Below are 22,108 nucleotides of genomic sequence, written 5' to 3'. Positions count from 1 at the left end.
AACTTTTGCACTTCATTATGGTTGAGTTGGTTTGGTGACAGGTTTCCCGCGCGGGAGACCTGAGATGGATTCCCTCACTAGCTTCTGTAAGTTATTGCACAAGTTACTGAGTTGGCACACGAAGGTTAGTGGGTGCGGATTTCAGTTCCAAAAAAATAATCAAATCGAACATAACTGTACTATTAATAGTAAGTTCGGTTATTTTTGCTAATTACCGGTCCAAATGGTCAAAGTTTTGCCAAATTCTCATTTTGGACACCAGAGCTCTTCCCACGTGTATATAAAATCAGTACTGTTTCTCTTGCCAAAAATCAATCACACCACATATCCTCCATTCAACACTCACCCGACCCGATCCGATCCGACCCGATTCTCTCCGGTGCTCAGTTTCTAAATCGCCGATCCAGCTCAGAACTCTCAAATTTCTTCATTTTAATATTCCAATTTCTTGTAATTCTGATACCTACATGATATTAAAAAGTAGTGTAACGTTTAATTTTCTGTTTTTTAATTCCCCAATTTGTGATGTAATCCGTGTAAAATAATTTGCAATTAGGGTTAGGGTTAGCTAAAATTCATCGTTTTCCAATTGTATACAACATGGAAATGAAGAGTTCTCGTAGATCATTCGATAGATCAAACTTACAATCAAATTTAAAGAAGCCTAGATTAACCGAAGACCCTATTCGGGCCGTGAATTCGGGCCCTACTGGCCCGAGATTTCGGGCCATTGACAGCTGGCGAGATTCTGAGAACAGTGGACCTTACCAACAACAACATGAGGAACTGATTAGTGAATACAAGAGAGCATTAGCTCAGCTGACTATTAATTCGAAGCCGATTATTACCAACTTGACTATTATTGCTGGTGAGAATTTGCGCGATGCGAAGGCGATTGCTGCTGTGATCTGCGGGAACATACTTGAGGTGATATTATGGTTTTAAGTGTTGTTATGTGAATGTTAATTGAATTCAATTAGTTTAAGTGTTCTTTGATTGTATCGATAGATAGATGTATGTCGATAAATTATTTAGATTAGTGTAGCTGGCCCCATTGTAAATGTGAGTGGTGCGCATTTGTAACAATTATGTGGTTTAGTGAAAGATATTGGTTGTGGAAGCAATTTGGTCTTTTACTATGTTTATTGACTTTAATTAGTGTTCTTTGATTGTATTAATAGATGTTATGATGATACATTATTTAGATTAGTGTAGACGGCCTCATTGTAAATGTGAGTGCATAGGGGAAAGTAAAGTGTAGTTTGTAACAAATATGTGGTTTAGTGAAAGAAAATTGGATGTTGAAGCAATTTGGTTTTTTACTATAATATATGGTTGATTCTGTATGGTGATTGTGATGGTATGCTTATGAGATCAGTGGTCAATCACGATATTGTAAATGAGTGCATAGTGAATAGTAGAGTATACAGTTTGTAACAAATATGTCTTTCAGTGAAAGAAGATTGGCTGTGGAAACTGAAAGCAATTTGGTCTTTTACTATAATGTATGGTGATTGTGATGGTATGCTTATGAGATCAGTGGTCAGTCACTATTTATTTGCTGTGTTTACGAATGTTGAGTGATGAGCAAAGATTTTTTTTTTTTTTTTTTTTTGAACTGTGATTATTTTCTGTGATCAATTGTGTAAGCGCTTGTGGTTCCACTTTAGAGTTTTTGGTCCAGACTTGGCTCAAAAGCTGTCTCATATGCATTCATCAGAGTTTGGTATTTAGACAACTCAAGGCCCTTTCAACTCTATTAATCTTTTTAGATCTTGAAAGGGCAGCATCCAGTCAAATCCCAGTTGAGGCAAGAACACTAGGTGATTTCTTTCAAGCACCCGTTATGTGTGCTGGTGAGAGGTAACAAGTACCCCGTGGAATTAGTGGGTACGTGCAAGCTGGCCCGGAGAACCACAGTTATCAAAAAAAGGAAAAGAGAAGGGCAATGTTCGTTCTTGCTATACTTTGAACAGTGAAAGGGATACTCCAGTCGCATAATCGTGAATCAGTTCTTATTACTTATCTAGTAATTGAATTTGTTTGGAAATATGTCTATTAAACAGTTCAGCTATGTAGAGCATCATTGCGGTCGGTTTTACACGCTTAACCTGTATGAAGGATGTATGCGGATATATTCCTTTTCTTTTGTTGTTCTTCAAAAAAGTACTGAAGTGTTCTCCACGGTAAAGGCATATTGTCTCAATAATTTTGCTTTTCTCAATTGTGCAATTTTCTCGGCCCATTTATCTTTGAAAGAAGTTAATACTTCTATGTTCATCTTGGTTCTTTGGGTTTTAAAGAGTAACTAGGCATTCTTATGGTACATGTTAGTAAATCTTTCACATCAAATTGACTTATGTTGGAGTTGTACTTCTTAGACCTTATGATCACCTTCAAGAAATTCTGGTGATACCACTGATTCTGAGAATTTCTCGTGATACCAAACTGAGACGAAGGAATTTTGTCGGGACAATATCATATGATAATCATAAAATCTTTCAAATCAATGTCTCGCTGCTGAAAATCTTCTTTGAGTACATGTTTTATTGAGATCTCAGAGCCTTAGTTTCACTTGGGGCAAAGTTTTGCGTGTCTTTTCACCGAATACAGCAAACCTTAGAGTTTCCTAACCTGCTAAACATCTCAACAAAGAGGGTCATTATTTCTGTTACATTCTCAAATCATGCTATCTCGTGATGCTTTTTTGTTTTTCTGATATGGCTCATGACCTAGATAAATACCTACCTAGATAAATACCCCCAACTCATCATTGTTCACGGGTTACTGGACTATTGCTAATTTTTTAATTCCCTCTTCGCCTGGATTAGAAGGATAAGATCTAAGGTACACTCAGCCCCCTATCAGAATCTGATCTTGTTTTCCCCATAACTCTTTTAGCAAGAGTTGATGTGGTCTTGAAGAGTCTTTGTCCACTCTCTGGGTGGTGTCTCAAGTTCCTAACTTAGCATAAAAATAGGATTCTCTCATCTTTATTTCCAATGTCCTATTTATGGTCCACAAAAAAAAAAAAAAAAAAAAAAAAAAAAGTCTGAAAGAAGCTACTTCATGACAGGTTTCAATAGACAGATATCTTGCTCTACCTCTCATCAAAAGTCTTGGATTTGTTAATCTAAGGATGGTTATTCTCCTTGTGATATTAAATTGAATTGGGAAAATAAAGGACGATGCAGGCAAAACTAGTTTAAAATGCAGATTTAGTTAGTTCGGGGTCGAGGCTTAGTTGTTGTTCTTCTGGTTGTCGTAGTAGTGGATTCAGTTGTTTCCCATGTTAACACGAGGAAGTCTCGATTCATATAGGGTCCGTCTTTCTGAATATTAGAAGTTGTATCTTGCTACCTGTGGACAGTTTAATGTTTCAAATAGTGTAATTCTTCAGCCAGGTTACTGCTCAGTTTCTGTATGCTGATTATACAAAATGTATGAGTGTCCAGTGACTCCTTCGCATCCATCATTTTTAGACTGACCTGTGGGACTTCACATTGGAAAGGGGCATGACAGTCTTCTCTGCACTTCTTTGACTGATTTTGCTGTTTATCTTGCTGTTTGTTTTTTGTCATCATCATTTAGAGAATTTGCTTTCATGCGCTCTCCCTCTGCTTTTACTCTGTATCAACTTCAGTGGCTATGGCAAGCTCATGTTTATCTACCCCGAACATCATTACAGATTCCTAGTGAGCAAAAGCTGCCATCTCTCTATCTTTTGGACAGTATTGTGAAGAACATTGGGAGGGATTATATCAAGCATTTTGCTGCCAGGCTTCCTGAGGTCAGAATTGGATCTATACGTAGTTCATTAAGATACTGTTTTTTCTCTCTCAAATTTGTAGTTTCTCATGTCTTGCCTCTTTTCGTGAGAAAGACTTTGTTGCATATTATTGTCTGCTTTCTGGTTTTTGACATTTCCCCATGATGTAACACACATCTGATTGGATGAAGATGTTGAACATGGTGAAAACCCATTCTGTCATCCTCATCTCTTATAGAAGTAGATACCTGTAGTTTGGAAAGCATGCTAATTGGTGCATAACAGGCTGTTAAGTTTTTGGTTTTCTTTTTACGTTTTCAGGTTTTCTGCAAGACTTATAGACAGGTTGAACCTTCGATACACTCTGGGATGCATCGTCTTTTTGTAACCTGGAGAAAAGTATTCCCTCCTCAGCAACTTCAACTGATTGAGAAGGAGCTTGGATTTGCAACTGGCATCAATGGCTCTTCATCAGGAATGCGTAGAGATGATTCAAAGGCTCAACAGACTGCAAATAGCATTCATGTAAATCCCAAGTATTTGGAGGCAAGGCAGTGCCTACAGCAACCAAGCAGAGTTAGTGTTTTCTATGCTTGGTTTGAAAAAGTTTGCAAATGCTGTTTATTTTTACAATCAAATTTTGTTTTTGAAACACTTATCCGGAAAAAGACTTTGTTTTCTGAAATCAAGCAAAAAAGTTATTCAGAGATGAAAATATTTTACAGATTCAACAAAATTCCACTTTACCCCTCAGCTTCTTTTGTTGTCATTTTACCCTCTATTTTTTCATTTAGAGGTCTTTGGTCACAGTTGTATGCTTCTCTGAAGATGATTACTTGCTCTTGTGCTATTCATTTCAAAATTTGAAATTGTTGCTTGTATTTTTCCTCTGTCCATTCTTTATATTCCTATAGAATGAGCAATACCCACTTCATTCTTTAGGGAAGGAAATTGTTAACTGATTATATAGTGGATATATAATTAGTAAGCGTTTTTTTAGTACTTAACAAAACAATGAGTCTGGTTTTAGGTCAGTGTTCTTCAAAAACATCTAATCCAACTTGCATAACTTTCAAAAATAATTTTCCAAAAACTCACTCCAAACAGCACATAATTTTTCAAGAACTGCTTCTGGAAAAGTTCTCCATGAACTGGTTCTTAATAACTTTCTCAAAACAAAGCAAGGAGCCTCCAAGTCCTTGCTGAGCTGTTTAATAGGCTTATACTTGATGGGGATTCTACGCCTTTATGTTCGTGGAGCATTATGATAGTTCCTGTAGTTCTAATTTTATCTTGAGTTGGGGTTGAATTGTTAGTAAGTGAACTGTTGACTGTTTGTGTAGCAGAGTCTAGATGGTAAAAACTTGTGGTCTCAATACTGGATTCCTCGTTGATGGGTGTACCATTGTAATGATGTTTTGCCAACCTGTTATGTCAACTGGTTCAAGCAAGCAGTATCAATGCTTTGGCATGTTTATAATATGATGCTCTGAGGGTTTTCTTAAGCATATCTCTCCTGTTCACTTGACCTTATTATTGTGGTTTATTATGATTAAGGCAAAAGTATCAGCTGATGACATCACTCCAGGAGACGTACAGAAACCAGAGAGAGGAGCAGCCAGTGTAGGTTCTGGAAGATCTTGGGTTGATATTTCTACTAAGGTGTGTGGTGTATATGTGTTTTTAACATACGAATGCATGCTTTTTCTATGGGTCTAAGCCAGTTGATATTGCAATATATGCAGTGCGTTCAGAAAGGGGAGTTGAATGAGCGAATTCGCGAGAAAACTATAGGTGCAGCATATGGAGATCCTGATTATGGTTCTGATTTGTCAAGGGGTCCTGGCCTTGGATTAAGAATAACAGGTGAAAAGTTTAAGGAAGAGGGATTTGATAAATCTTGGTACAATTCTGCGAATGGTAAAATATTAAGTCAAAGAAATGGCTTGGACCTTAAACATGGATTCCAAAGTCTATCCCAGGATACTGCAAACTCTGATGCATATCCACAACTGAAACACTCCTTTGCCAATCAAAGTAGTACTTTGATGGATCGGAGCTGGCAGAGTTCTGATGAAGAGGAGTATATGTGGGATGATGTCAATAGTGCAGGTAAAGATCAACGGGCATCTGAAGATTCATATAAATCTGTAAGTGTAAATGTTTACTTGACTCTGCCCCTCACCCTCCCTCCCAAAAGAAAAAGAAAGCAACCCATTTGTTCTTCGTGTACAGTGCATCTACCTTGTAGATTTTGTTCTGGATAGAATATCCCTTCTAAATTGAAAAAAATGCTGATTAAATCCTCAAAAATTTTCAGCAATATCTAACCTACTTGTTTTACTTCCAATTCAAAATGTTCACTTGTGTAATTTTCGCATTATGCCAGCTAACTACTTCTCATCCCCAAGAAATGAGCTTCAATTTTGAATAAGACTACTAGTTGTCAATTTTGACAGCCTCTCTATGCTAGTTTAGGCAATTTATCTTGTTAGTTGCATGAATATGCAGAGCTTAGATAATCAACATCCGAGACCCCAAAGCATATCTGGGTTAAAGGCTGACAGTGAAGCCTCGGCTGACTCTCTTTCGAGAGAAGACAAAGGGAAAGCATCTTCCGGGAATCAAATGTCATCGATGTGGTCAGATGGAGCTAGACATTCGGTTTCTGTTCGAAGTACTCCAGATTATCCAAGAGGTTATCTAACCTCTTTCAGTGGGTTGTCAACAGCTACAAACTCCATAGTTGGGAAATCTTTCCAGTCACAGAAAGGTTCAAGTTATGTGGGGACACCAAGTTTTGGGATAGCAAAGACAGCAAATGGATCCAGGGGACCCATAATGCAACCACGAGAAACTCAGGTAGCTGCCCCTCCATCGTTAGAGCCACCGAAGCGTGAGCTTCCTCCATCTCCATCAGTCTCAACTAGCAATGTTGATCAAGTAGTTAACAGTCTCACTAGAGAGTATCAGATGCAGACTGAATCTCATGCAGGTCCAAGAATGTCTCAATCTTTAAGAAGGTCAAATCTAGATCCCCGTAACCAAGTCTTCCAGGACTCTCTGCCAATGACATCTCAGAGTGCTCGGTTGGTTAGTTCACAGATAACACAGACTCCAAGATATAATCCATCTTCCTTGATTTCATCTCTTCAAGAAGGCCATTATGTTCCCCTTCCTAAGAAAATCCAGCAAGAAAGCCCCGAGTCTGAATCTTCCAGTCTCACCCAGAAATCAATAGTTACTCAGCCTTCTGGTTTTGCTGATCCTTCTGGCAATGTGCCTTCCATTCTTCCTGGTTCTGAATCCTCAGGACAAACGAGTATGAGCAGCTTGTTGGCTGCTGTTATGAACAGTGGAGTACTTGGTAATAGATCTAGTGTCGGCACGCCACTGAATTCTCATGATAAGGGGCCTGTGTCATCCCAAGCCGCTGCCCCATCTCCACAATCGGACAGAAATGCTTCAAATCCCCCAAATTATTCCCAGAGAAATGGAGAACGACCACAACTGCCACCTGGTCCTGCTCCAACTCTGGTAGGTGGTGCATCATTGCAGGCTCCAAATGTACTAAATGCTGCTTCTAATCCTGTTGCAAATCTTTTGAGTTCATTGGTGGCAAAGGGGTTGATATCTGCATCAAAGGAGGAGTCTCCAACTTCAACTCCTCCGCAGACACCTCCAGAAACTCGGTTCCAGAGTCCTCCACCTGCAAGCATCAGTTCAACTCCCGGTGTATCTGCTTCAGTTTCCTCACCCACTTTCTCAACTCTAAACGATGAGCTCTCTCTCTCTAAACCTGCTGCTAAAATCCCTGATGCCTTACCTCAGTCCACCACAGAATCGAGAGAAGTTGCATTTAAACCAGGTGTAATTCGGGAGTCAAATCCTGGTGTCATCAGCGGACTTCATGATGACGTTCCACATCAATGTGGCATATGTGGTCTTCGACTAAAGCTCCGAGTCCGACTTGATAGACACTTGGAATGGCATGCGTTGAGGAATCCAGATGGGAAACTGTTGCATAATGAAAGGAAATGGTATTTAAATTCTGTGGAATGGATTACTGGAACCGGTAGCCTCCCACACTGTGGTATGTTAGCAGGACCAATTGGAGGTTCTAGCAAACTGTCAGAATGCACTGAGGTGATGGTTCCGGCTGATGAAGGTCAGTGTATATGTTTCTTGTGTGGTCAGTTTTTTGAAGATTCTTATGATGAAGAGAGTGACAAGTGGATGTTCAAAGGAGCTGTCTACATGAATAAGTCATCGAATAAAAGCGGTATTCAGAATCCTATAGTCCACAAGAACTGTATATCAGAAAGTTCTCAGAATTTGAAGCTTAGGGATGATATAAAACTGGTACGTGGTTCCAGCCCTCAATGGCAACCATAAGGTTTTTCTTTGACATGTCTGATCTATAAAATAAATGTCGGATGGTTGTGTTGATTCACCTCCTAGTGACCACTCTGATTTAGTTTGTGTTGTATTAACCATTAAGTAAAATATTTTTGTGCTTGATTGTACTGTGTATGAACTATAAACAAATGGGGATGGTTGTTGTGTTGATTCCACTCAGTGAAAGCGGTGTCATATAGTTTGTGTTGGATTTATTGTGTCCTTTTTGGTGTTCGATGTACTTTGTATTCGTCATAAATAAGCTTGTGTTAGATGGCTGAGTTGTTGCATTAGATGCTATTGAACGGAGACAGATTTTTCATGTAAGCATGCCTCAGGTACAGTTAAATGTACAGCATATCTGTTTCTATTAGGATATATGTAGGTAACGATGGATGATGTTGATAATCTCTATTTAACTCTGCTTATATTTGAATATGATTCTCTAAGTGTCTGAATAGAGGTAGCTTTCAAATGGTTAGCTCCCTTCAAGTCTCTTCGTTTTTATCGTCTGATTCAGTTCTCGGTGCTTATTGGTTAAGATATTGGTTGAGTTCTCTAAATAGATAACTTATGTGGTCTAAGTTGAACACTGAAATCTAGTTGAACACTGAAATCTAGTGGACTGACATAAAGAAGAGGAAGTACCAATAATTCCTGTCATTTTGCCTAGGACTTGCCCATTTGCTTTATTATGCATGCTATCATAGTTGATATTGTACCTCAGTAGTTTACTTTGCACGAGTACAGTGCTTGCTTCCTTGCTTGATTGGCTTAGTAGTCATTCTTTGACTTATATTTGATACCACTGTTTTGATTCGCAGGAATTGGAAGCCTGAGTTTTATTGATTTGGAGAAAAAGGAATTGCAGGGGTATGTCAATTCAAGGTATCCAGGTTCAGTACAATTTACTTGTACTGCTTATGCATCTTCTTTGTTAAGCCTCTTCTAGGCTTTTCCTTCAAATGATAATGAGATGAAAATCTTATAGCTTTTGGCTTTTCCTGAGCAACATGGACGGAGGTAGAAGCCCAGATACGGTCTAACCGAACTGAATAACTTTTGCTCAAACAGTGTATTTGTATTAAAAATACAGATTAAATTTTAGAACCTAGTAATGTACTTGATGTCATCGTTCTAAAATTCAGAACCCATAAAGCTGAAATTGTGGCTTCGCCTCTGCCTAGCGCCTCCATTTCACCAAATGTTGCTATTGAACCAAAATCATTGAGCTGCATTTCCGTTCGAACTGCAACATCAGAGTATGCCCTAAGCAAGTTACTGTATCACCTTCTCTCCACGAGCTATGGGTTTAGGTTTAAGTAAAGCATCACATATTGCAAAATAGTTGGAATTCTCTATGTTGGAAAGTTCCGCTGCTATTTGATTATCAGTGCAATTGTTGCTTTTTTTAGATGGTGTATTCTGTGTCTTTCGGGTGTGAAATGATGGTTTAATTTCATTTGGGATGTACTCCCATTGTAAGTTATTGTTTGAAGCTATTCATATAGCCAACTCCAATAAGTTGCAATTGAGTTGTAGTTGACTGATATCCAATTGTGAATTCTTATTATATAATGCTAAATCTATCATTTTGCTGTTATTTAACTTGCTCTTGTTCTGACTGGGAGTTTATCAATGTTGCAGAGCGATGTTCTAAAAGGTAATACGAACGTCCAAAAAATATAACATCTGTCCATAAGCATCGAAAAGTTAATAGAAAATTGTCCAGTCATTCTGTAAAAAAATCAAAGCACAATTTACAAATGCTTAGCTTTGCTGCTACTGAGTTGGTTTTAGTATTTGCGAAGCTAGAAAGCTGTTGATTGCAATTTACATGTGGCACCGAAACAAGTTTTTCTTTGATCGCTATTTTTCATATGCCATGAAATATTCTGAATTGTCAATTATTGTGATGTATGATATTTTATATGCAGTTTTAAATACTCCTTGTGTTTCAATTTATGTGAACCTATTACTATTTGGGGAGTCTACAATGTGGTTCTTTGAACACGTTTTTCTTATATTTTTTTTAAATTATAAATTATCATGACTTATAGTTTTTTTTATGTAGTTTCTAAATATAGTACATCTTATTTACAAACTTAAAAAATCTATATCAAAATTTACTGGTAAAGTTATAAAGTTTGACCCTCGTACTCCGAAAAGATTCACATAAATTGAAACGGGGGAGTACATAAATTTTATTTCAAAAATTTATAGATGTCATGTTCGAATTCACGATCAAAATTTAAAAAATTAACTCTCAAAATTCGAATGGCTGGCGACACATAAATTGGGACAGAAGAAGGATTTTTGGACGATAATTGGTTATAGTAGAAAACAAGTGAGGTTAGAAAAGAATACTTCTTAAAGGTTAAAGCGGCATTTTGGACATAAATTTTATTTAGAAAGAAAGTCGAAAATCTATGACCGAAAAACATTACGTAGTATTTTACTTGTAATGCTCATTAAACAAGTTTTTTTTTTCCTCAATATTTCACAAGCATTTCCTATATGAAGATTAAGTGGGTCTAGAAATTCCCCGCTGGAACTTGAAAATAGCCTATTTATTTATGTTGGTGTACTCTTGCTTGTTCAGAATGGATTTAATTTTTTTTTTTTTCCGTTGCAACCAAATACGAGACCTTAACATGAAGTAATTCCAGCTTGAAGCCTATTTGCACAACGTTATTTAAGATGCAGCCAGTTTTCAAAATTTTTGTGTCCGTAGCAAGTTAAGGACGTTTTCAATAGTACCGTTGTTGCAAACTTGAAGAAGTGAGGTTTGAATTTCAAATATGAAAATTGCGTTTAAGTCAAGTGGGTGTTATTGGAGAAGTTAGAAAACATTAGTAAAAATCAAGAACGACAGTTTAAAACTTCAACAAATATGTCTCCAAGTGAAATATCTCAAATCACCATATTTCAAGTTATTGCAATCACTCTTCAGTCTTAGGAAGCAATTTATATATGCAACTTTATTGTTATTTTTGTAGCACCATCTTGTACTATAATCTTTTTAAATTCACTTCAACTTCAACTCATAAATATGGAGAAAAGGTGAGGGAGGAGGGGAAGAAGCATAATATGAAGTGCAGGGGAAATTTTACCACCAGTGAAGGCATGGAAAAGAGTATGTAAAATTTTCACTACTCATTTATAGCTCATAAAACATATTAATAGACTAATAGTACATCTTATGATAAATTAAAATACTGTATTGGTATAATTTTCTTACCTAAACTTCTACAAGTAGACAAGTTTTGTTGTTCATATAGTCAAAAATATCAGAGAAACTATTGATCCATCTTTAGGGCAAAGGCTTGTTTTGAGTATATATGTAATCCAAGTGAGCCTCAGCTATCATCCTTCTGTTTAAACAAGCTTCATTTCTGTCTTCACATTTCTCCAATCCCATGAGCTGTTCAAAAACCAGAAAGGACAATATCAAAAATAATGCTCCAGTACTAAAGAGGATGATGTTCCATTGAAGTTAAATTTATTGAAGTGTATGATCAACTCATCTAAATATTGGAGTTGTTACATAGATTATACTTTTATTTATTTAATTATGTCTTTCAACATGTCCATCACGTGCAGCCTGATTTTTTCATGACCAATCACGTAAAAATTCTTTTTAATAACGGATGATAGTGAACTCAAACCCAAAATGCATATGTCTTGCTCTAATATCGCGTTGCGGTGGGTAACCATCCAAAAGCTTAAACATTAGAGATGACATATTTTTATTTATTAATTTTTATTATGTCTTTCAACAAAATTAAGGGAACTTGAAGGTTCACCCGCACTGAAATCAAATTAATGCAAAACCAAAGTTGGAAAAAGAAAAAAGGAAAAAAAGGACTTACGTTAGTGAAGTCATCTTCTTGTGTCGAAATTGAATGAATAATCCCATGAACTTCAATCTTGTTGTTATCTGTGAAAAGCATATAATACTAGTAAATATTAATAGTAAGAATTTATCTGCAGAAGTTCCATATTTGGACCTTAATCACGAGCTTCACAAACTGGTTAAAGGGACTAGAAAAAAAGAAAATCAAAATGAATTAGCTACGAAATTCGTCTATCAGGAGAAGTTGCCTGTTACCAAGTACCTGAATAACTTGTAGGCAGAAGACGTGCAGATATTGTTTGGGAAATTAGTATTGTAATGAACAATGAAATGATAAAGAAATTAATGGTAGGCCTCATTGGGATTCTTCTTCTTTTTCTTGTATGAGAGAAAGAAATGAAGGGAGGGTTGAAGAAGAGAGGAATAGAGCAGTGAAGGAGTTATATAAATAGCACAAGAATTTTAGAGAGAATTTCTCTCAGAAAATGACACTATAAAGAGTTAGCCAAAGTCACATGAAGGAAAAAGAACGGCACAGAATTGAAATCATGTGTGTGTTTGATTTGTTTTTTTTTCTTTTTCTTCTCCTTTCTTCTTAAATAAGTAAATAATTAATGGTCTCGCTTTTGTTACAAAACAAAAAATGCATCTCTGCAAGAAAATAAAAGTGGAGTAAAAATAAGCATAAAGAATGGTCATGTTTTTACTAGTGCTAGAAAGGGGGTCAACTTGTCATAAATGAAGCCTGCCTAATACTGGTTGACAAGTCAAGTTGGTGGTGTTTAGATCAAATCTCATGGTTAAATAATTTGCACGGATTGCATCCAACAAATTTATAGTAAGTGATTTCTATATTGTGTGCTAGAGGGTACAAATTTGGAGAAATGATCTCTTATATACGATTACAACTTCAATAAAAGAAAACAAATAACAACAATACTAACATACTGAGTGTGATACTCAGTGTGATCCCACAAGTGCGATTTGGTAAGGGTGGGGTGTACGCAAACCGTATCTCTTTCTTGTGAGAGCTAGAATGTTTGTTTCTGATAGATCCTCGGCTTAAGAAAAACGATTTTAAAAGACAGATTTGACATATTTAAATAAAAGAAAATGATCTTAAAAAGATTTTTTATGTTCTATTTACAAATTCTTTTACCCATCTTTTGCGAAGTAATATCCTATAACTAAATAATATTTGTACATTTTTTTGCGCGGAGTGCCCTTCTTTTGGGGTGGTCTTTAAATTTTGCCCCTCATATTTGTGGTCTTTAAATTATGCCCCTCATATTCTTTGGTCTTTAATTTTTGCCCTTCGCATTGCAACTTTGAGCTTTCGCGTAGGTTCTGAGTTCGAACCCCCGCTCAAGCAAAAATTAAAAAAAAAATCGCAAGACAAGGTTTGAGTCGCGTGTATGCCGACCCGCATACTTTTGTTAAGGAATTACAAATTTTATCTCGGACCGGCAAGATACCATGCCAAGTCTCCGCCCATAAGGCATAAGTATGCGGTCCGCATAACTTTGATAATTCCTTCACAAAGTTATGCGGTGGGGGCATACTTTTAATGGGCAAACTTTTATGCCGGACCGGCATAACTTTGTGAAGGAATTATCAAAGTTATACGGACCCGCATACTTATGCCAAGTGCGCCCACAAGGCATAAGTATGCCGGTCCGCATAACTTGGTAATTCCTTAACAAAAGTATGCGGTCCGGCATATGAAATTTAAACTTGCCTTGCGAATTTTTTTTTAAAATTTTGACTGCGCGTGGATTCGAACCTGGAACCTATGGGTGTTAGCCGAAGGGCAAATTTTAAAGATTTCAAATATGAGGGGCAAAATTTAAAGACCACCCCAAAAGAAGGGCAATTCTGCGAATTGCCCATATTTGTAATGGACTATAAAATTCCACAAATTTTATGTAAGAATATTAAAAAAAAAAAATTGCTTGACATAAACCATTTTCTAGTCAAAGCTTTGTAGTTAGGCATACTAGATGGTTTGGTAGTTTCCACTTTTCACATGTCCAATATAGAGTTACGTACCCTATCTATTTTCTCTTTAAAATCGTCCATTTTTTCCCTTATCTCTGTCAATTTCTTGGTTAATGACCCTTTTTTAATTTATTAATTTTAGCTTATTTGCAATTTTTTTTGCTTTTATATTTTTTTCATCTAAGTTAGACTTTAGTTTTTATTTCAGAGGAGGCTGCCACAAATAATTTTGTGTATCTTTTTCACACCATGAAATGAACATAAGTTCGGTTGACATTCATCAAGGCGGAATTTTTTGCAGAGATGGATCTATGATTTGAAAGTTATGAGTTCTTATAGTGATTTCAAGTTAATATACAATAATAATTGAGCTCACAATCAAATATTTAATAGATTTCTTATTGCACGTACTTATAAGATTTCAACAAAAGCTACTAAATTCATGTGAACCAGCAAACAACACTCTAAATCCGCCTTCTCCTCCGCTAAAAATATGTTGAAATAAAATTAAATTAGGGCGACTTCCACTTACAATGTGCCAAATTTAAAATTCATAGTGCCATAAATATGGATTTTGAGAAAAAGGGAGAAGGTATTTGATCACTCTTTGACAATTCTAGACTACCACTTTTACTTTTTTAGTTTGTTTTGTGACTCGACAGTAGATTTGTTCGTTGAATAAAATACTTTTTCCAAGATGTTTGGTTTGGTGAATTCCATTACTCTATTAACGTTGAACGCTCGTGAATTCCATTCTCACTAAATTACTAGTCATTACTATTCTCTTGCTACTGTTAATTAAAGGGAAAAGGATATATATGGCCGGTCGGCCATAAATAATCCCACCCTCTAACTCAATTTTTCCCAAACCCAAATTATACCTACTTAACTAATTTCATTCATTTGTCAAAACTTAAATAAGACAATTTTCAAATAAAAACCCAAACACAAAAATATTTGAGGCGATTTTTATATATAATATGTGTCATTTATGTATAAAATATGTATCAGTACTTATCTGTAATGTATAGAAACTGTATAAAATATGAATCACTAAGGTATGTATCATTTTTGTATATAATATGTATCATTTGTGTATATAATGTATATCAGCACAGTGCAACTGCCTTGTATAGAATAGAAAATTGTATCATTTTTGTATATAATATGTATCATTTTTGTATAGAAAGTGTAAATATAATTCCAGCATGTGTATATAAACTGTATCAGTCTTGTATAGAAAGTGTATATCAGTCTTGTATAGAAAATGTACCATACGTACAAAAAATGTATAATAGAAACCGTATCATTGTGGTATATAATATGTATGTATATGTAAAAAAAAAAATATCATATCATTATTGCATAATATGTGTATAATAAATGTATAATTAACGTATAATTTATGTAAAATAAATGTATGATTAATTCCAGCATATGTATATAAAATGTATAATTCTTATATATAAAGTGTATATATAATCCAACATATGTATATATGCGTAGCGAGCCGCGGCCTAAGGTCATTGAGCCGGCGGCCTTATTTTGGCATTATTTTGGGCAGCCGACCGGCCATTTTTTTGGGATTATTTTGGGCCGAGCGGACTCCTGAGGGTATTAGGCTCAAATATTGACCAAATGTGGCATTACTTTGGGCCATTTGACACATAGTGTCCTTTTCCCTTAATTAAATGGCGAAGATTAATTTAAAAAGCATTAGTATTATTTCCCAAGTCAAAAAGCAAAGCCCTTTTATTTAGCCCCACATCAAAATAATTGGGAGAAAAAGAAAGAAAAAAACGAACAAATATATATATGAAAGTGTTGTAAATATTAATATGTTTGTTTATGAATTTACTTGTAAGTTGGATGCCCACCAAAATACTTGGGCACCAAGTATGTGTGGCCACCAAGTTGTTCACTTATGGCCACTAAGTTGTTCACTTATTTCCTCCTATAAATAGGAGTTCATTTGTAGAAGTTATATATACAATCAATTCCTCTCTATATACTTCTCTTTGGTGTATTCACTTTATAGTCTTTATTTTATAACACGTTATCAGCACGAAGCTTTAACCAATTGAATATTTACTTTGGAAAGTTGCAAATACTTATGGTTGGGAGAAGATTTGGACTCCAAATTCGTTGTTTATTTGCTCGCCAGGCAAGGCTTGTTGGCAACTACTATATGTAATTATGTATCCTTGTCAACTATGGAGATTGTAGCACTGGTCATCACGGTAGGTAACCCAATTTAAATATGATCATTGAACACTTCAATCTCATGTCCGTGGTACCAAAGTTGCCGAAAGCTTTTATACTAATATTCTGCAACACTAAGGTTAGCTTGCAAATGAATATTTAAATTATTTAATTTATGCTTTCACACAATAAGCATAGCCTCACAAGGAGTGTATATGGCTATCACGAGTTTGCTACTAATAGTACAACTCGTTGGGTTCATTTGATCCATGGCAACTTAATTGGTTCTGGATCATTTATGCCTCAAATTTGTTCCTGAAAAACAATATTGTTAAGAAGGATTATGATGTTAATTTCATATCTCTTAGTGGCTAAACGAAAGTTTGCAAGAAATATATGGTCACCAGAAGTGAAAATATTTCCTATGTATTGTTGTGGCTACAATTGAAGATGTGTTGGAGAAAAATTCTCTATATCATATGTATGCCTCGATTTGCTCCTGAAGTAGCAATATCTTAAAAGAGATTCTAAGCTATCACAATTTGATATGCTTAAGGCCTGCACGTTCAAATGATTGTGTTCCATTTCTGAAGAATGAGAACTTTTGATATAAGCTCTAAATATAGATCCATTCCCTAAAGTGGATGTGATAATATGTAGTAAAGCCTATAAATATAAACGTGCATTTGATTGTGAAAATATCATGATTCATCTCCAGAAGAGGTAGAATAATTGAGAAGAAATATTCTGAATATTATATGCTTTGCTCCTGAAGTACTAAACTCATAAATTTGCTCCTCAAGTAGCAAATTTTGAACTCTACTCTCGAAGTAGTATAACTTTGAATTCTACTCCTGAAGTAGTACAACCCTGAAATCTACTCCCAAAGTAGTAAAATTCTGAAATTTTATTTCCTGAAGTAGTAAAACTTTGAAATTTACTCTTGAAGTAGTAAGACCTTGAAATTTACTCTTGAAGCAGTAAACCTTTAAACTTTACTCCCGAAGTGGTAAAATTTTAATCTTCACTCCTGAAGCGTAAAAGAACAGGTAAAATATCTGAGAAATATTCTGAGCAATGTCTTCTTATGCTTGAGCAAAATAACGAGCTATTAATGAACTTCGTATTGCAAGCATATTTGAATAATCAGGTTTCATTTCCCGAAGTAAATGAAGAAATACCACAACCTGTCTCCTGGAGAGATAAAACACAAGGAATATACATGTTATTTTTGTGTTATGAAATTAAGACATAGCAACACGTACCTGTCGTATGCAGAAACATCTAAAATAATTTTATCAAAGTATCTTTTTAAAGATAAAAAAAAAGAAAAAAAAAAGAAAGCAAAATAGAATGTTTCTACTATAACCACATTGATAAATTATGGTTAGTTGTCATTGATTTCCTTGAAGGAAATAACAATTAATGTATCTCTTTATGAAGTATTTGATTATTATGTGTTTGAGCTTAGATACAAAATACTCAGTTAATGATGAATCTCTCTGAAGGAGATGTTTGAAATATTGAAGTTTAGAATTCAATGTTTATTTCGTGACACCAGTAGTGTCGAAATTTGCTTTCATAGTACCAGAAGTATTTACGAAATATTTGGTAATAAAAATTAATGATCAAAGGCTCCAGAAGAGCTAATTATTTATTTACAAGTATCATGACACTAGCAATGTCCAAATAATATCTGATTATGATAAATAAATTGAAGTCTCTTGAAGATGTTATATATGATAATACCATTCATCGTAGATCGTAATTGGTACGATCGGAACACTGTAGTAGACCTGAAGTTTACTAACAAAGTTTACTAACAATAAAAATGATTATCATATTGAGACTACAAATGATCAGAATATTAAATATCTTCAAGTTACTATGGGTAAGAAATACACAAGTGAAATGTTACTCGAGCATGATGAGATCACATACCACGATAAACCAGAAGTTTATTGATACACAATTTCATGCAATAGTAAACCAGAAGTTTATTAAAAGAAATAGCACTTGTCATGGTAAACTTGAAGTTTACGGGTACATATAATTTTATCAGTTGACAAGACCATTTTGATCGTCCTGATTTAAATCTGATGTGCTAATTGAGTATTAAAAACATATTGAAGAACTAGAAGATTCTTCAAGAATTTGTTTGTGTTGCTTGTTCTCATGATAAGTTGATTACACCGCCTAATGTTGGGACCGAATCCCCAAAATTCTGAAAAATATAAAAGGTGAATGTGGGCCCCTTCACCTGCAATGTGATGTCTTAAATAGATGCGTCTATGAGATGGTCACATGTATGTTTATTGTCAACTGGCAGTTTGACATTTACAAAGTTGCTTGCTCAAAATAATTGAGTTGGAAGCACAATTTTCAGAATATGTAATCAAGACAATCATCTTGATAATACTGGTTTATATCTAAGTTGGTTTGACATTAGATGCCTCCATAATACGGACTAAACCATTGCTTACGAGAACGAGCTTCAAAGTTGGTCCGAGATATGATATATTGCATACAACGGCACTTGTATGCTTGATCAATAAATTTTGATAAATTATCCCCTCATATTTGGTTCAGGGTCAGGAACTAGATATTTCCATCTTATAGCGTTTGATGTGCGGTATATGGTTAATGGATATACCATGATGTACACAGATGGATTGTCTTAAAGAAAATGGTGATATATGTCACTAACATAAGCGGGAGAGAATAAGCAGCTAAGAAATATGTTGTGAATTATCATCAGTATGATCCTCAGATAATTCAAGTCAAATCTTTGGAAGCATTTGTTGACCCAACTATTTCATATTTCATTAGCAAAATGCTCCTAAAGTCCCTAAAGGACAGAGTCCACAGTATGCATGGAGCATGGTAGACCAATCGGTTTCAAATATAATAATCCTTGAAAAAGGGAGAAGCAAATGATCATAATAAGGAGGCAATGTGCTCTTGAAGAGCTACGACATAACACTTCATAAACCTTATGAAAGGTTCAGGTACTTGAAAATAATGAAGTGATGAGATTTCGGTAAGTTATATCGAATTGCGAATCGATACAAATGATATATCATCGACGATATCTTTGATACTATATAGCGCGCAGTATAGTGTAAGGTTGTGAGGATCGGAATTCTATATCTCTTAAAGCATGTTGACGTAGAAATAATTAACAAGTGAAATGATGCATCTTGGTAAGCGATTGGACCTATAGTTCAGACATCAGAAGATGTCACAATTTATACTGATGGAAGTTGTCACAGCCTATATGGCTTACTTGACAAAATTTATATGAAAATTTACGAAGGATTCAAAATTCGAAGCATATACAAATTCTTGGGAAACTTGTTTATAATCCTTAAATGGATTAAATGAATCAATGCTGATGTACTGAAATCGCCTTAATGTATATTAATCGACGAATGGTACAAATATACTATGTTTACCCTTGTCTCTTTATGATAGTCAGAATCTTTCATTTGAATATTGTTGGAGCTCTTGAAGAGTTTACAAAAGCAGTACATTATCTGCTGAAAGAATTTGAAATAAGAAAATTGAATTGGTCCTGAAGTAACATATCTTTGTGCAATTGATGCACTTATATATCTTGATATAACTACGAGCATGATATAATTTACTCCTATATGGAGATATTGAAATAATATCAATTGCATACTGCTAATGAAAGTATGGCATGAATGTGTTTATCCTAACAAATATTGTCAAGTGTTTTGGATATACAGGGCATTCATCTGATTGACATAAGAGTTCGATCCAAATATGTTATCTCTTTCCATGAAGGATTACAGTTAAACCATGTTATTAGACATGACAGTCAAACCATAGAATGATAACATCATATAGATTATGAAGCAAGTCAAGAATGTACTTGACGTGATTTTAACAATATTATATGGTGATGATGCAACTCTATCTAAGGAATGAAGATGCAGATTATCAGCTAGGTCGTTTGACAGATCTGATCACAACCACGGACCAACCTCAAGATATGATAAGTTGGTATATACAAGATCGGAGTACATCATCTTCAAGAATTATGTGATGCTTTAATCAGAGGGAGCAAACACGCGCTGTACTCTTTTTCTCTTGACCAAGGTTTTGTCCCATTTGGGTTTTCCTAGCAAGGTTTTTAACGAGGCAGCTCTCAAAGCGTATTACTAGATATGTGTACTCTTTTTCCTTCAATTAGGACTTTTTCTCACAGGGTTTTTTCCTAAATAAGATTTTAACGAGACACATCATCTAATTAATGAACATCCAAGGGAGAGTGTTGTAAATATTAATATGTTTGTCCATGAATTTACTTGTAAGTTGGATGCCCACCAAAATACTTGGGCACCAAGTATGTGTGGCCGCCAAGTAACACAAGTTGGATGCCCACCAAAATACTTGGGCACCAAGTATGTGCGGCCACCAAGTTGTTCACTTATGGCCACTAAGTTGTTCGCTTATTTCCTCCTATAAATAGGAGTTCATTTGTAGAAGTTATATATACAATCAATTCCTCTCTATATACTTCCCTCTGGTGTATTTCCTTTATAGTCTTTATTTTATAACAGAAAGAACTTTATACATGTGGAAATATGGATTGTTTCTTATGGAAACTTCAGAATGGAAAAAGACATGAATCATGCTAGTTTGATGGATGAAAGAATTGACCTACTATACGTACTTGCGTGTTAAAGTTAAAAATAGCTTTGAAAATAAAGAGATTATACATGCATGCATATTTGTTTTGTCCCATTTAGATTTTGGAATATTGTGAAAGACAAAAAGTAGTCCTACATGACAAGCGAATACAATTCCTAACAGATGATAGTAAAATAAAGCTAATTAGTAGTCATTCGGAAACTTCTTTCTTATCTTAAATCAAATTAAAGATGTTTTTGTCGTCTAAAATTGTCAAGAATGTGTACATATGACACATTTTTTTTTTCTTAGTTGAAGTTACTCGGATAGTTGAAGTTACTCGGACTTACTAGTATTTTTCTTTAGTGTTAAAATTACTATTGTTTTTTTATCCTCAGGTTCAAAATTTTTTCCCCACCTTTATCATATTGTTCAAACGTCTCTACTAAGTTTTTTTTGGCGAACGAATGCCACAAATTAAACTTGAAAAAGATTTGCTAATCTGGAAAGATATACTCAAGAAAATGGAGTTTCTTTCTCCTATCAGACTTAAGCTATGCAGCTCCAGAAAGATATTAAGAAATTTATTTATATTTAAATAAATATATAAAAAAATGCTAATTACGTATGCAACAAGTTGAGATGGCCGAGTTGGTCTAAGGCGCCAGATTAAGGTTCTGGTCCGAAAGGGCGTGGGTTCAAATCCCACTCTCAACATTATCCTTTTTTTTTTTTTTTTTTTTGGGTTAATGTTGTGTGGCCGGGCAAATGTATTCCATGTATTTGTTTCCATGATTTATAGCTCCAATCTTACACAGGTATTTTCCCTAAATGTACCCAAAAAGGTGTTTTTCCAATGTCAAACTAATTTCAACCTTTTTCTCGTCAAAGACGACTGCAAGTCTAAAGCAATATTTTCATTTTGATGCCCACTAATGAACGTATAATCGTATATATTTACCGGACAACAATCTTATTGTAGAATATGTACTCTATTGGCGTCAAAATGTGATTTTATTATCAGGTTTTGCATAGAATAGTCTAATGGTTCACTACTCTCCAGCAAACAAACGTCCCAAATTAGTTTAGTTTTTTTTTATTTTTTTTACAAATTCAATTATTTGGAAAATTTTGTAAAATAAAGGCATTAGAAATGAAAATTTCAAACAGCAAATGACGGGATTCTTTGTGGCAAAAGTTTATGAATTAAGCTGGATGGAGCAAAT

At 35.0% G+C, this 22,108-nt stretch overlaps 2 protein-coding genes and 1 non-coding gene across 3 annotated transcripts; 2 read left to right on the top strand and 1 right to left on the bottom strand.

Annotated features, from left to right (window-relative positions):
- Positions 1 to 274: 274 nt before the first annotated feature.
- On the top strand, positions 275 to 9,665 carry LOC132049460 (polyadenylation and cleavage factor homolog 4-like). The gene is made up of 7 exons (XM_059440272.1): positions 275 to 927; positions 3,689 to 3,790; positions 4,091 to 4,345; positions 5,327 to 5,431; positions 5,515 to 5,919; positions 6,281 to 8,131; positions 8,992 to 9,665. The coding sequence occupies exons 1-7, from the start codon at positions 601 to 603 to the stop codon at positions 9,004 to 9,006; spliced, it is 3,060 nt and encodes a 1,019-aa protein (XP_059296255.1). The 5' UTR covers positions 275 to 600; the 3' UTR covers positions 9,007 to 9,665.
- A 1,641-nt stretch (positions 9,666 to 11,306) lies between these two features.
- LOC132050868 (putative phytosulfokines 6) lies at positions 11,307 to 12,516 on the bottom strand. Its single transcript, XM_059442210.1, has 3 exons — positions 12,286 to 12,516; positions 12,040 to 12,107; positions 11,307 to 11,591 (listed from the first exon to the last, which is right to left on the bottom strand). The coding sequence occupies exons 1-3, from the start codon at positions 12,380 to 12,382 to the stop codon at positions 11,481 to 11,483; spliced, it is 276 nt and encodes a 91-aa protein (XP_059298193.1). The 5' UTR covers positions 12,383 to 12,516; the 3' UTR covers positions 11,307 to 11,480.
- Positions 12,517 to 21,518: 9,002 nt separating this feature from the next.
- On the top strand, positions 21,519 to 21,599 carry TRNAL-AAG (transfer RNA leucine (anticodon AAG)). The gene has a single exon. It is a non-coding gene; the product is annotated as a tRNA-Leu (tRNA).
- The last annotated feature ends 509 nt before the right edge of the window (positions 21,600 to 22,108 follow it).

Source organism: Lycium ferocissimum, chromosome 3, assembly GCF_029784015.1.
Source record: "Lycium ferocissimum isolate CSIRO_LF1 chromosome 3, AGI_CSIRO_Lferr_CH_V1, whole genome shotgun sequence".
Taxonomy (NCBI): domain Eukaryota; kingdom Viridiplantae; phylum Streptophyta; class Magnoliopsida; order Solanales; family Solanaceae; genus Lycium; species Lycium ferocissimum.
This window is presented reverse-complemented; position numbering and strand designations above follow the sequence as displayed.